This window comes from Molossus molossus, unplaced genomic scaffold, assembly GCF_014108415.1.
Source record: "Molossus molossus isolate mMolMol1 unplaced genomic scaffold, mMolMol1.p scaffold_m16_p_1, whole genome shotgun sequence".
NCBI lineage: Eukaryota > Metazoa > Chordata > Mammalia > Chiroptera > Molossidae > Molossus > Molossus molossus.
Window position 1 is genome coordinate 227525335 of NW_023425344.1, and position 12709 is coordinate 227538043.

At 42.5% G+C, this 12709-nt stretch overlaps 1 protein-coding gene across 1 annotated transcript in view; it reads left to right on the top strand.

Annotated features, from left to right (window-relative positions):
* The first annotated feature begins 9783 nt into the window (after positions 1–9783).
* Positions 9784–12709, top strand: part of YLPM1 (YLP motif containing 1) — a 71546-nt gene continuing 68620 nt past the window's right edge. Inside the window, exon 1 of the mRNA XM_036262746.1 lies at positions 9784–10818. Coding sequence (XP_036118639.1) covers positions 9955–10818 — 864 coding nt within the window. The 5' untranslated portion in view covers positions 9784–9954. The remainder of the gene's footprint in view (positions 10819–12709) is intronic.

The window sequence follows — 12709 nt, forward strand, 5'->3', positions numbered from 1 at the left end:
AGAGAGGGGTGGCTGCCAGTAAAGATTAGTATGTGGGTGTGTGAGCAGAAGTTGAAGGAGTTTGTACTTACTGTTCTCAACACTCTCTGGGAAGTTGAAAGCAAGGTCATTTATTGAGGGACGAGGTTTCCGGTAGTGATGAAGAATTGAAATAGCTACTGTAGTGAGTGGGGGAGGTCAGTGACAAAATGATGGCAAAGTAATGTTGAGAACCCAGGCAGGATGCAGAACACAAATTAGCAGTGGCACCAATTGCATGTTATGTGATTTCTCCAGAACCATTCAACAAAAGAAAGTGGATGGGTGGAGTGAGCTATAGTTGGGAATTTATAGGAAAATCCAACAGTAAAACAAGGAGTTGAGGATGCATGCAAAAGAGGTAGAATTGATGTAACATAGGTTCAGGAATTGTTAGGAAAAGAGTTGATAGGAAAGTGAAATCATGAGACGAGTGGTGAACTGGGAGAAAAGAGATCAGTTAAGTGACTGGAAGTTCAAGGTTGATTAACACATATATTAAAAATTAAGGCCCTGGCCGGTTTGGCTCAGCGGTTAGAGCAATGGCCCACAGACCAGAAAGTCCCAGGTTCAGTTCCTGCTAAGGGCACGTACCTTGGTTGCAGTTTGTCCCTGGCTTTGGTTGGTGTCATGTGGGTGGCAACCACTAGATGTGTCTCTCTCACATCGATGTTTCTCTCTTGCTCCTCCTCCCTTTCTCCCTCCTGCTCTATCTGAAGATAAATGCAAAAATGTCCTCCGGTGAGGATAAAAAAAAAATTAGGAAGTGGGAGGGCTGTAGAAGTAAAAGATCTAAATAGGTAATTAGAATAAGATATCAGGTGGAAACTATTCCAGCAGAGATAATGGCTGATTTCATCTTGGGTACCAGTTGCAGATAAGGATTTTGAGGTTGACATGATGAAAGAACTTTAAGCCTAAATTGTTCAAGGATTCATCTATCTGTATACTGAATGGAAGCCTAGCACAAATAACACATCCATAGGCCAATTCTAAGATGTTCCTTCCATATAAATGGCCAAGTTGGTAATCAGCAAACTCAACAACTGTTAATTGAGTGAAGGGTAGAGTATCTTACCCATAAACATCCAATCTATAGATTGGCCAGAAGCTCATGAGGTGGACTGTTCAGAGGAAACAGATCCTCTCTTTGGGGAATTCAGATTTCAAGACATGGAGAGTAGAACAGCTATAACAAGAGTAGAAACCATACATAAAGAAAAGCAGGGATGCACCTGACACAAGAGTACCATGATGTCACGGGGATGTAAAGTACAGCATAGGGAATATAGTCAATAATATTATAATAACTGTATGATGCCAGGTGGGTACTAGACTTATTAGGGGAATCATTTTGTAAGTTATATAAATGTCTAATCACTATGCTGTATTCCTGAAACTAATATAATGTTGAATGTCAACTGGAATTGAAACTTTAAAAAATTGAGAATAAAGAGTACCGTGATGGTAGAGTCCTGTGATAGGAATTGATCAAGAACTTCCTAATGCTGAGAGAGAGAGAGACAGCTAGATCTATGTTGGATCCTAAGGGCCATCCAGTTCCTGAACTACATTCCAGTTTCAGTGGAGCCTACACATGCAGCCCTTCTGGTAGTACCAAGTGGGAAGTGGGGTTCTGCATTTCCACAGGGCCCAACTGTGTGTCTGAGATTCCTGTTTCTATATTTATCCTTAGAATATGTATATCTCCAGGTTTCAATTAGGGTGTTTACAGTGCAAGTAGCAGAAATCTTCACTTGGTCTACTTTAAACAATAAGGAAACACATCTCAAATGAGAGGGATTTCAAAGATAGTGCTCCTTTCTGCACAGTCCAATCAGGGCTGAAACTCCAAAGTCCTCAGTTCTGACCTTTCTCTGTTGGCATTGTCATCAAAGGCCCCAGTTGGCTGTAAACAGCTATTGGAGCCACATATTTCTTGTTCACAATCATTGGAGAGAAAAAGGGCCTCTTCTCCAATCATGTAATGAAAATTCTTCTCTTAGTATGATTGTGCCAACTTTGGATGGCCAAAGAAATGCCATATTCTGCTTAGCTTAAGCCAGAATCTGTGAACCAGTAAATGGCAAGGAAGATAATTATTGCTATGATTGACTTAAATTAATTGGGATCTACTCTTGGAGCTGGAGATGATCAGCTTGTTTTGAGTAATATGGCATATGTAAGGAGAGATGTGGACACTTAAATAAAATTGTTATTTTATGACTTCCGGTCAAGATGGCAGCTTAGGTAAACGCGGTATCGCATCCCCCCACAACCACATCGAAGTTACAACTAAACTACAGAACAACCATCATTCAAAACCATCTGAAATCAAGCTGAATGGAAGTCCTACATCTACGAAATTAAAGCAGCAGCCATATCAATACTGGTAGGAGGGGTGGAGGCGCGATGGGCTGGTCCCACATCCACATGTGGCGGATAAAAATCAGGAGGACACCTCGGCTGGGAAGGTCCTCCCTGAGGACTAAGGGGTCCCTGTCCCACGCCAGACGCCCTGCTCAGGGTTCCAGTGCCAGGAAGAGAAGTCCCCATCACTTCTGGCTGGAAAAACCAGCGGGAACTGAGGCTCAGGGAGGCTGAGGTGGCTGGAGCCCAGGCAACTCCTTAAAGGGCCCGCACACGGACTTGTCGGACTCTCTCCCTCTAACCTTAGACGGGAGGCAGCTTGAGGGGCACCAGAGACATACAGGGAAGAACTAAGCTGTTTGGCACTGGAGCGAGGGCTGGAGAGGGGACTTTTTCCGAGACAAACGTGCTGTCAGAGGCCTTTGTTACTTTGGTGAGCCCTTCCCTGGGGCGGCAGACAGTCCCCATATCTGGGACTCCAACTACCTGGCTCACACTGGTAGCCCCGCCCTGGTGATTCCCTGAGGCCCCGCCCCACCCAACTTTCAGGCCCACCCAAGCTGTTGCCAGTTGCTTAACCATAGGATTGGCCTGTCTTGGATCCTGCTTCAGGTTTTCCTAAATTCTTTCAAACAAGCAGCATCTGGTCTCAGCTAGCCCCATACCTCTCGTTAAGTAATACACAGAAACAAACACAGGGAGGCAGCCAAAATGAGGAGACAAAGAAGCAGGTCCCAAATGAAAACAAAACAAAACCCCAATAAAAGAACTAAGCGAAATGGAGATAAGCAACCTAACAGATGCTGAGTTAAAAATACTGCTTATAAGGATGCTCAATGAACTTAGTGAAGGCCTCAAGAGCATAAAAAAGGACCTGTCAGAAAAGAAGGATGCACAGTCAGAAATGAAGGAGGCATTAACTGAAATAAAGAATAATTTACACAGATTCAATAGTAGAGTATGTAAATCCAAGAAGCAAACCATCAATTTGGAATCTAAGGAAGCAAAAAACACCCAATCAAAATAGCAAAAAGGAAAAAAAATGAGGATAGTGTAAGGAGCCTCTGGGACAACTTCAAGCGTGCCAATATTCGCATCTTGGGGATACCAGAAGGAGAAGAGCAAGAACAAGAAACTGAAAACCTGTTAGAAACAATAATGGCAGAAAACTTTCCTAACTTGGTGAAGGAAACAGACATACAAGTCCAGGAAGCACAGAGAGTCCCAAACAAGATGAACCCCAAGGGGCCCACACCAAGACACATCATCATCAAAATGCAAAAGGTTCAAGACAAAGAGAAAATCTTAAAAGCAGCAAGAAAAAAGCAGTTAGTTACCTACAAAGGAGTTCCCATAAGGATGTCAGCTGATTTCTCAAAAGAAACTTTGCAGGCCAGAAGAGAGTGGCAAGAAATATTCAGAGTGATGAAAAGCAAGAACCTACAACCAAGATTACTCTATCCTGCAAAGCTGTCATTTAGAATCGATGGCCATATCAAGACTTTCCCAGACAAGAAAAAGTTAAAGGAGTTCATCACCACCAAACCATTATATGAAATGATGAAGGGTCTTTTTGAAGAAAAAGATAAAATATATGAACAAACAAAATGGCAATGAATACATATCTATCGACAATGGAATCTACAAGCAAAATGAACAGGCAGAACAGAAACATTCTCATAGATACAGAGAACGTTTTGTTGGTTGCCAGATGGGAAGGAGGTTGGGGAAATGGATGAAAAAGGTGAAGGGATTAAGAAGTACAAATTCATTGCTAGACTGACAAACCTCAAAGGGAAAGTAGTTAGGGGGTGGGAAGAAATAAACCAAAGAACTTATATGCATAATCAATGGACACAGACAATAGTGTGGAAAAGGTGGGAGGGGGCGGGAGTGGGGAGAGGAGGTCAATGGGGGAAAAATGAGGAACATCTGTAATACATTCAACAATAAAGATTAAAAATTGTTATTTTATTAAGAAGGAAAGAAATGGATGTTCTGTAGGCAAACAATAGAATTCTCTATACCTCATTCTCAAACACTCTAATCTGAGTGTTTGAGGTGGAACTATACAAGTCAGAGCTATGTTTCAGAGTGTAGGAAGAGTGTCTGCACAGTAGTTTTCTAAGTTTTCCTCAACTAACTCACTTTAATATTTCTCCATTCTCCTATAATTTTCCCATGTAGAAATATGTAATACTTTACTATTTTTTTTTTAATCCTCACCTGAGGACATTTTTGCATTTATCTTGAACTAGAGCAGGAGGGAGAGAGGAAAAAAGAGAAAGAGAGAAACACTGATGTGAGAGAGACACATCAAGTGATTGCCACCCACACGACTCCAACCAGGGCCAGGGACAAACGGCGACCGAGGTACATGCCCTTAGCAGGAGCTGAACCCAGGTCTCCCTAGACTGCCTTTAGCAGGAGCTGAGCCTGGGTCCCTGGACCACAGGCCGACACACCAACCATTGAGCCAAACAGGCCAGGGCAAAATATGTAATACTTTATACATTTAGCCCTGGCTGGGTTGGCTCAGCGGTTGGACCGTCGGCCCGTGGACCAGAGAGTCCTGGGTTCAGTTCCTGCTAAGGGCATGTACCTCAGTTGCAGTTCGTCCCCAGCCGTGTTTGGGGTCGTGTGAGTGGCAACCACTAGATGTGTCTCTCTCACATTGATGTTTCTCTCTCTCTTGCTTCCTCCTTCGCTCCCTCCCGCTGTATCTGAAGATAAATGCAAAAATATCCTCCGGTGAGGATAAAAAAAAAAAAGGATGCATTTATATTAATATTCAAATATATGTGTATTTAGCCTTGACCTTTTCTCTCAGTGGCTAGAGCATCGGGTTGTGGACCAGAGAGTCCCGGGTTCAATTGCCACTAAGGGCATGTACTGCAGTTGCAGTTCCTCCCTGGCCCCAATTGCAGTCATTTGGTTGGCAACCAATCAATGTGTCTCTCTCACATCGATGTTTCTCTTTCTCTTCTTCCCTCTCTCCCTCCCACTCTATCTGAAGGTAAATGCAAAAATGTCCTCAGTTGAAGATAAACACACACACACACACACACACACACACACACAAATAGATGTGTATTTAAATGTTTACCTTTGAATGTATAAAATATTGTGCAACACCTGTATAACATATTTCATTTATAGAGTCAATTTAAGGACTAGAGAATATTACCAAAACGAACACCCTTGCATTATAACATGATTTAAGAAAACGAATATTACCTATAACTTTGAAGATTTATTTATATAGTAATCCTGGCTACATTCCCTTCCCTCAACTCCACCCCACCTCTGAAGTAACCATTGTCTGGATTTTGTATCTGTCATCCTCTTGACTTTCATTATTGTTTTACCCATTACTTGGATACCTTAACAACATGTTTGCAATGTGTGTGTTTTTGAGCTGCCTATAAATGAAATCATGTAGAATATTGTGGTAAAATGTACATAACATAAAATTCATCATTTAGCCCATCTGGTGCGGCTCAGTGGTTGAGCATCAACCCATGCACCAAGAAGTCACTGGTTCGATTCCAGGTCAGGGCACATGCCCAGGTTGTGGGCCTGATCCCCAGTGTGAGGCATGCAAGCCAATCAATTTTCTCTCTCATCGATGTTTCCATCTCTTTCTCCCTCTCTCTAAAATACGTAAAGAAAAACATTTTAATTTTATTTAATTTTATTTTTTTTTGGTACCTGCCCCGAGCGGGAACCAAACCTGGGACTGTCTGGTTCGCAGGCTGCTGCTCCAACCACGGAGCCAAACCAGCCAGGGCTAAATTTTATTTTAAAAAATTCATCATTTAACCTTTTTCAAAGTGTATAGTTCAGTGGGATTAAGTATATTTTCAGTGTTGTGCAACCATCACCACCATCTAATTCCAAAATTGTTTTATTTTCCCAAACTGAAACTCTATACTCATTAAACAATAACTGCTAATTCTCCTCTTCTACCAGCCCCTGTGAATTATGATTCTGTTTTTCGTCTACATGAATTTGACTGCTCTAGGTACCTCTTATAAGTGGAATCATACAGTTCATATAGTATTTGTTTTTTGTGACTCACCTTTTGCATTTAGCATAATATTGAAGATTCATCCACAGTGTAACATGTATCAGAATTTTCTTCCTTTTAAGTCTGAATAATATTCCAATGTATGTATGTACTACATTTTACTTATTCATTACTCTGACAATGGACACTAGGGTTGCTTCCACCTTTTGGTTATATTGTGAATACTGCTGCTATGAACATGAGTATATGCTTTCAGTTCTTTTGGGTATATACCCAGTGTATATAGTCATTCGCAACTTTCTCTATTTGCCAAGTTTTATTTGTGATATTCATCCATGTTAATGTGTGTGCTTTAGTTCACTCACCTTAATTGCTGTGATATTTCATTGTGTAAATATTAAACAATTCATTCTCCTATAAATAATATTTAAGTTGTTCCTAATTTTACTAGAACAAACAGGACTACATTCTTTTCTCTTTGTTTTGTTAATACTCATTTGAGGATATTTTTCTGTTGATTTTTTTTAGAGAGAGGGGGAGAGAGAGAAACATCGATGTGAGAGAGATACATTGATTGGTTGTCTCCTGCACGACCCCAACTGGGGCCAGGGATCGAACCTGCAACCTAGGAATGTGCCTTTGACTAGGAATTGAACCCGCGACCTTCTGATCCAAGGGCGGACACTCTAACCACTGAGCCAAATCAGCCAGGGCAGGGTTACATCCTTTTACATGGTTCCTATACACATGTACAAAGTATCTCTAGTCCAAGATATATACTTAGAAGTGAAATTGTGTCATAAGACATTGTATATCTTCAGTTATAGTGGATATTATCAAATAACTCTTTAAGTATACATTTGTACTCCCATTAATAGTATTTAAGAGCTTCTGTTGCTCCATAGCCTCACTAGAGCTTGGTGATGTCAATGTGGCAAATACTTCCAGTTATCCCCAGCATCCACTCTCCCTTTCTTCTTTTTATGATAGATCTCATGCATTTTATCTGGGTTGCCCAGGTAGAAACTTCATTTCCCAGGTTACCTTGCAGCTAAACGTGGCCAACCAACTAAGCTGTAAACCACAGGATGTAACTGAAAGTGATTTGTATCTCTTCTGGGTTATGACCTTAAAAGACATGCTTCTTAAAATATATGGTCCCTTAACCCATTCTACCTTTCCACTGGCTAGACACAGATTTGATGGCAGGAGCTAGAGCAGCCACCTTGAACTCAGAGATGGAAGCTTTATGAAAACAACAGCTTTGGGCTACTTACCTCTAAACTGTTCAATGAGTGAAAAATGAACTTTTATTTTGTTTAAGCCACTGTACTTTTAGCATCTCATTGTTACAGCATTTATACATTTGTCTTTCAATTTTCAAAGTCATTCCCAATGTACCCTTGCTCAGAAAGCCAGTATTTATTCTCTCTCTCTCTCTCTCTCTCTCTCTCTCTCTCTATCCTCACTTAAGGACATTTTTGCATTTATATTCAGATAGAGCGGGAGGGAGAAAGGGCGGAAGAGAGAGAGAAACATCGCTATGAGACACATTGGATGGTTGCCACCCACATGACCCCAACCGGGGCCAGGGACAATCTGCAACTGAGGTACGTGCCCTTAGCGGGAACCGAACCCGGGATTCTCTGGTCTGTGGGCCGATGTTCTAACTGCTGAGCCAAACCGGCCAGGGCTATTTATTCTCTCTTAAGATTATTTTGGCCCAGCTGGTGTGGCTCAGTGGTTGAGCATTGACCTATCCACCTAGAGGTCACTGGTTTGACTCCTAGTCAGGGCATATGCCCAGGCTGTGGGCTCAATCCCCAGCAGGGGAGCGTATGTTGATGCTTCTCTCTCATGGATGTTTCTATCTCTCCCCTCCTCTCTCTCTAAAAAAAATCAATAAAAACATTTTTTAAAAAGATCATTTTGGTGATGTTCTTTTTGTTTTTGACCTATATTGCTAAACTTGCCCTTGTCTTTGAGCACAATGACCTGGAAATAGAGGTTCTTCCTCAGCGTAGTGGATATTTGTTGTTGTTGTTGTTGTTGTTTTGCACACATCCACTTCTTCCTAACAGTACCCAGACTTTTTTCTTGAACTGTTACATTTTCCAAAATTGTGTGCAATGTATTAGGATTTAGATCACAGTGCCCACACTTTTCACTATAGAAGCTGAAGGTAGCACTGCAGGCTCTTTCTTCCAGATCCTTTCTCTCACCACCCCATATATCCGAGCAAATATTGAGTGGTTAAATAAAAAAGAGTTGAATCTTGTTTCTTACGGTATGCAAAGCTTTGATAGAATAGCTCCTGCCTTGGCTAATTTTATGTACCTGTGTTAAACTTTAGAAAAAAGTTAAAAGAACTAAATTCCTATTTGAGAATGAGAAGCTCTTCTGAGGGATACTTACATTTTTCACTTTGGACTCACATCCACCTCATAAGAGAGGTGAAGATTTGGGTTGCCCATTAGGAAGCAAGGTCAAATCTTTTAAGTGATGCACAACTAATACACTGACACACTTAATATTCAACATTAGGTAGTGTGTTCAGAATTCAGTGTGTTATCAGCTTTGTTTTTCATTGATTTATTCAAGCCAAAGGAGTTCATGTTTAGTATGACGCTGAGAGATTGGGTTATACTCTAGGTCGTCCGTCCTCTCCAGACAATCTTTGTATCTGTTCTTTGCCATCTTTGCTTTTAGCTGAGATTCTCCAACATGAGTTTTCATGTGTTGAATTATTCTAATGAATTCCATTTCTCCCCTTTAATAACAACTGCAGATGTTATCTTTCAGATGTCTGCAGAAATTGGTGTAGTCTTATATTGTCTTCAAAATACCTTTCCACTCTTCACAGATTTGTTCCCAAATGGGTTCTTTGTTATAACTGAATTAAGTCTATGCATTTAATTTGAGAAAAATTTGACATCTCTACAATTTTTCCTCTTTTCATTCGGACCTCTTCATTATTTCAAGTCTAATTTTATCCCACTCCGATACGATTTTGTATGGTTCTGTAGTTTTCTTCGTATAAATTCTACATCTTTCTTATTGGAGTTATTTCTACTTGTTTCACGTTTTTTGTTGTTGTTGCGATTGTTGCTATTGTAGATGGAACCTTTTTTTTTTTTTTCCATTCAAAAATGAACCCGTGGAGCGATAGGATCTCTACCACCCCTTTCAGCTGCGAGACTCTATGGTTCCTCGGTTCTATGACAGAATTCGGCTCGCGCCTACATTATCCGAACCTGAAGGAAGATGGCAACCGAGAGTTGCCAAGCAAAGGGTCGCTCTATCTCCCCTTTGTTCTCCTCTCGGTGGTTACTGCGCAGGCGTAGTCGTCTCAGTACCGACCCCGCCTTCCCGGTCGCGGGCCCTGCTCGGTAGCGCCGGCGCACTGGCGCGCTCCGTTTACACGCTCCGGGGCCTGTAGGCGCCGCGAGTTCCGGCTGTCGCCGTCGCCGCCGCAGCTCCTGGAGGTCGGTTGCGACGAGTAACGGTGCCAGGAGGAGCCCTGCGCCTTCTCCGATATGTACCCGAACTGGGGCCGATATGGCGGGAGCAGCCACTATCCGCCTCCGCCGGTCCCGCCGCCACCGCCGGTGGCGCTTCCTGAGGCCTCGCCTGGGCCCGGGTACTCGAGCTCGACGACTCCCGCGGCCCCCTCCTCTTCGGGCTTCATGAGCTTCCGCGAACAGCACTTGGCTCAGCTCCAGCAGCTGCAGCAGATGCACCAGAAGCAAATGCAGTGCGTGCTCCAGCCCCATCACCTTCCTCCGCCCCCCATGCCGCCCCCGCCGGTGATGCCGGGGAGCGGCTATGGAGACTGGCAGCCACCGCCACCACCGATGCCCCCACCACCTGGGCCGGCCCTCAGCTATCAGAAGCCGCAGCAGTACAAACACCAGATGCTGCACCACCCACGAGATGGGCCTCCTGGTTTGGTTCCCATGGAGCTGGATTCCCCCCCTGAATCTCCCCCTGTACCACCAGGGTCTTATATGCCCCCGACTCAGTCTTACATACCCCCACCTCAGCCACCACCTACGTACTACCCCCCGGCCTCGTCTCAGCCCTACTTGCCTCCCGCTCAGCCGTCCCCTTCTCAGTCCCCACCTTCCCAGTCCTACCTGGCGCCCACTCCTTATTCTTCCTCTTCCTCCTCGCAATCCTATTTGAGCCATTCCCAGTCCTACTTGCCCCCTTCTCAGGCATCTCCTTCCCGCCCTTCCCAGGGTCATTCTAAATCCCAACTACTAGCTCCACCACCATCCACGGCTTCTGGGAATAAGACAACTGTCCAGCAAGAGCCTTTGAAGAGTGGTGCCAAGAACAAGAATGCTGAACAGCATCAAGCTGCCCCTGAGCCAGATCCTTCTAAGATGACTCCACAGGTAAGAAAGCATCTGCCTGAGCCACATCTTTTCACCTAGAAGGCCCTCAGTGAGCGGGCCTCGGGGCTTTAACCGGTGCTTAGCCTAATTATAACGCACTATGACTAGCTAATTTGCACGCCAAAGGATTCCATAAGAGTCAGAGGTCTGACTTCACAGCTTTTTAATTAGCTAAATGTGGATTATTAAAACTGAAGATGTTTCTAGACACCAAAAGTAGTGAGGAGGCTCAAAAGTTACTTCTTAGATGTATTCCTTGGTTTCCTTTGACCAACTTCTTAGGTTTTGTTGCTATTGCGAAGGGCTTTGCTTTAAAATTATATTTTAAACTAAAATTTCCATTTGAGAGGCAGCATAAAAAAGAAGATCCTGAAAGAACCGACTCTTGAAATGCATATAAACTTTATGACCAGTTAGCTTCTTTAAAATAATTATTTAAGGGCCTGATAGCTGTCAGCTTCCTGAATTAAAAGTTCTCACCAATTGAAGAATTGAAATCTTGTTCTTATCATGAGCATCTTAATTATATTTATAGATACATATGCAATACATGGGGGAGTACACATTAGATCCTTTGGGGAGTCTATTGGCCATTTAAGGAATTGACCCGTACATGCTTTTCTCACATCACTTAGATTTAAGACATGACCAATTTGCTGCATTGCATTGGTGTTACCGTTCACTCCAGAGTAAAAGCCTTGGAATTGGCCAAGATTAAAAAAATAATTTGTGATGCCTCTTCATTCTTGAGAGAGCCATTCTTCTAAACTTCTATTTGAAGAGATGCTTCCCAGAGAATAGTCAAAGACTGATAGGACAGCAGTAATAAATTCCTTCCTTTAAAAAGAAGACAGAACTAAAGTGGCCAAATTATTTAGTATTATGATTTCCTAAAATAGATACTTTCAGCATTTACTGATCTACCTTAGATTCCCTAATGAAAAAAGACTTTTAATCTACAAACTCATTTACATATAAAAGATTTCCAAAAGATGGGTATGCAGTATTCTGTTATAGTGGTTTGGCATTAGAAATTAAGAACAGAAACAAGTTGTTTTTAAGCAAGCAAGATGTTGTGGTTGACACATCATCAGGAGAAAAAACACTCAGTAGAGTGATTCTGTTGGCTTACACCAGAGTACCGTCCCACCAAGTTATTTCCCCCAGGTTCCTCTATTACAGAGACAGAATTTATCTCCTTTTCTACCCCACTCTGAAATTTCCAGTGCTTTGTTGTCAAACACTCTGCCTTAATTCAAGCCAAAGTATGACATTTATATCTTCATCTCTACTGGACGACTTCTGGTCTTTTAGAGAGATAAATGAATTATTTTATGGGTTGGGGGAGGTGGGGGGATCAAGCCAGTCCTAAATATAAATATCACGAGCACTGCTTTTGCTTTCCTGCATTTGTACCCTTGTCTGTAGTGAACTTCTTTAGTCCTTTGAATATTCAGTACCTCCAATTCTTTGGTGAGAGCCAGAAAGAAAGTGGTTGAAGACAAGGCTTAGAGATGTGCATGGACTATATCAAGAAGGGCCTTGTAAGCCTGTTAGGCTTTCTTGCCTCTATCTAGAATTCATCCCAACTTCCTCAACCCTCTTTACCCCCTATAGTTGTATTACTTTCAAGGCACATCTCATATATCAGGGTCTCAATGAAGCCAGGCCAAAGCTAAGCCATGTGGTTGGTTCTGTTCTTTAGATTGCAAGTACCTTGCAGATAGGACTAATCTGACTCATCTTTTTATCCCCTGTAGCACCTAGGACAGTGCCTTGCATATTGTAGGCTTCCCACAAAGGTTTTTGAGTAAGATACAAGAGTTGCCATGTTCTAGACTTAGGATACTTTCTTCATGCCAGTGCCAATCTCTGACAATCCTCCTTCATA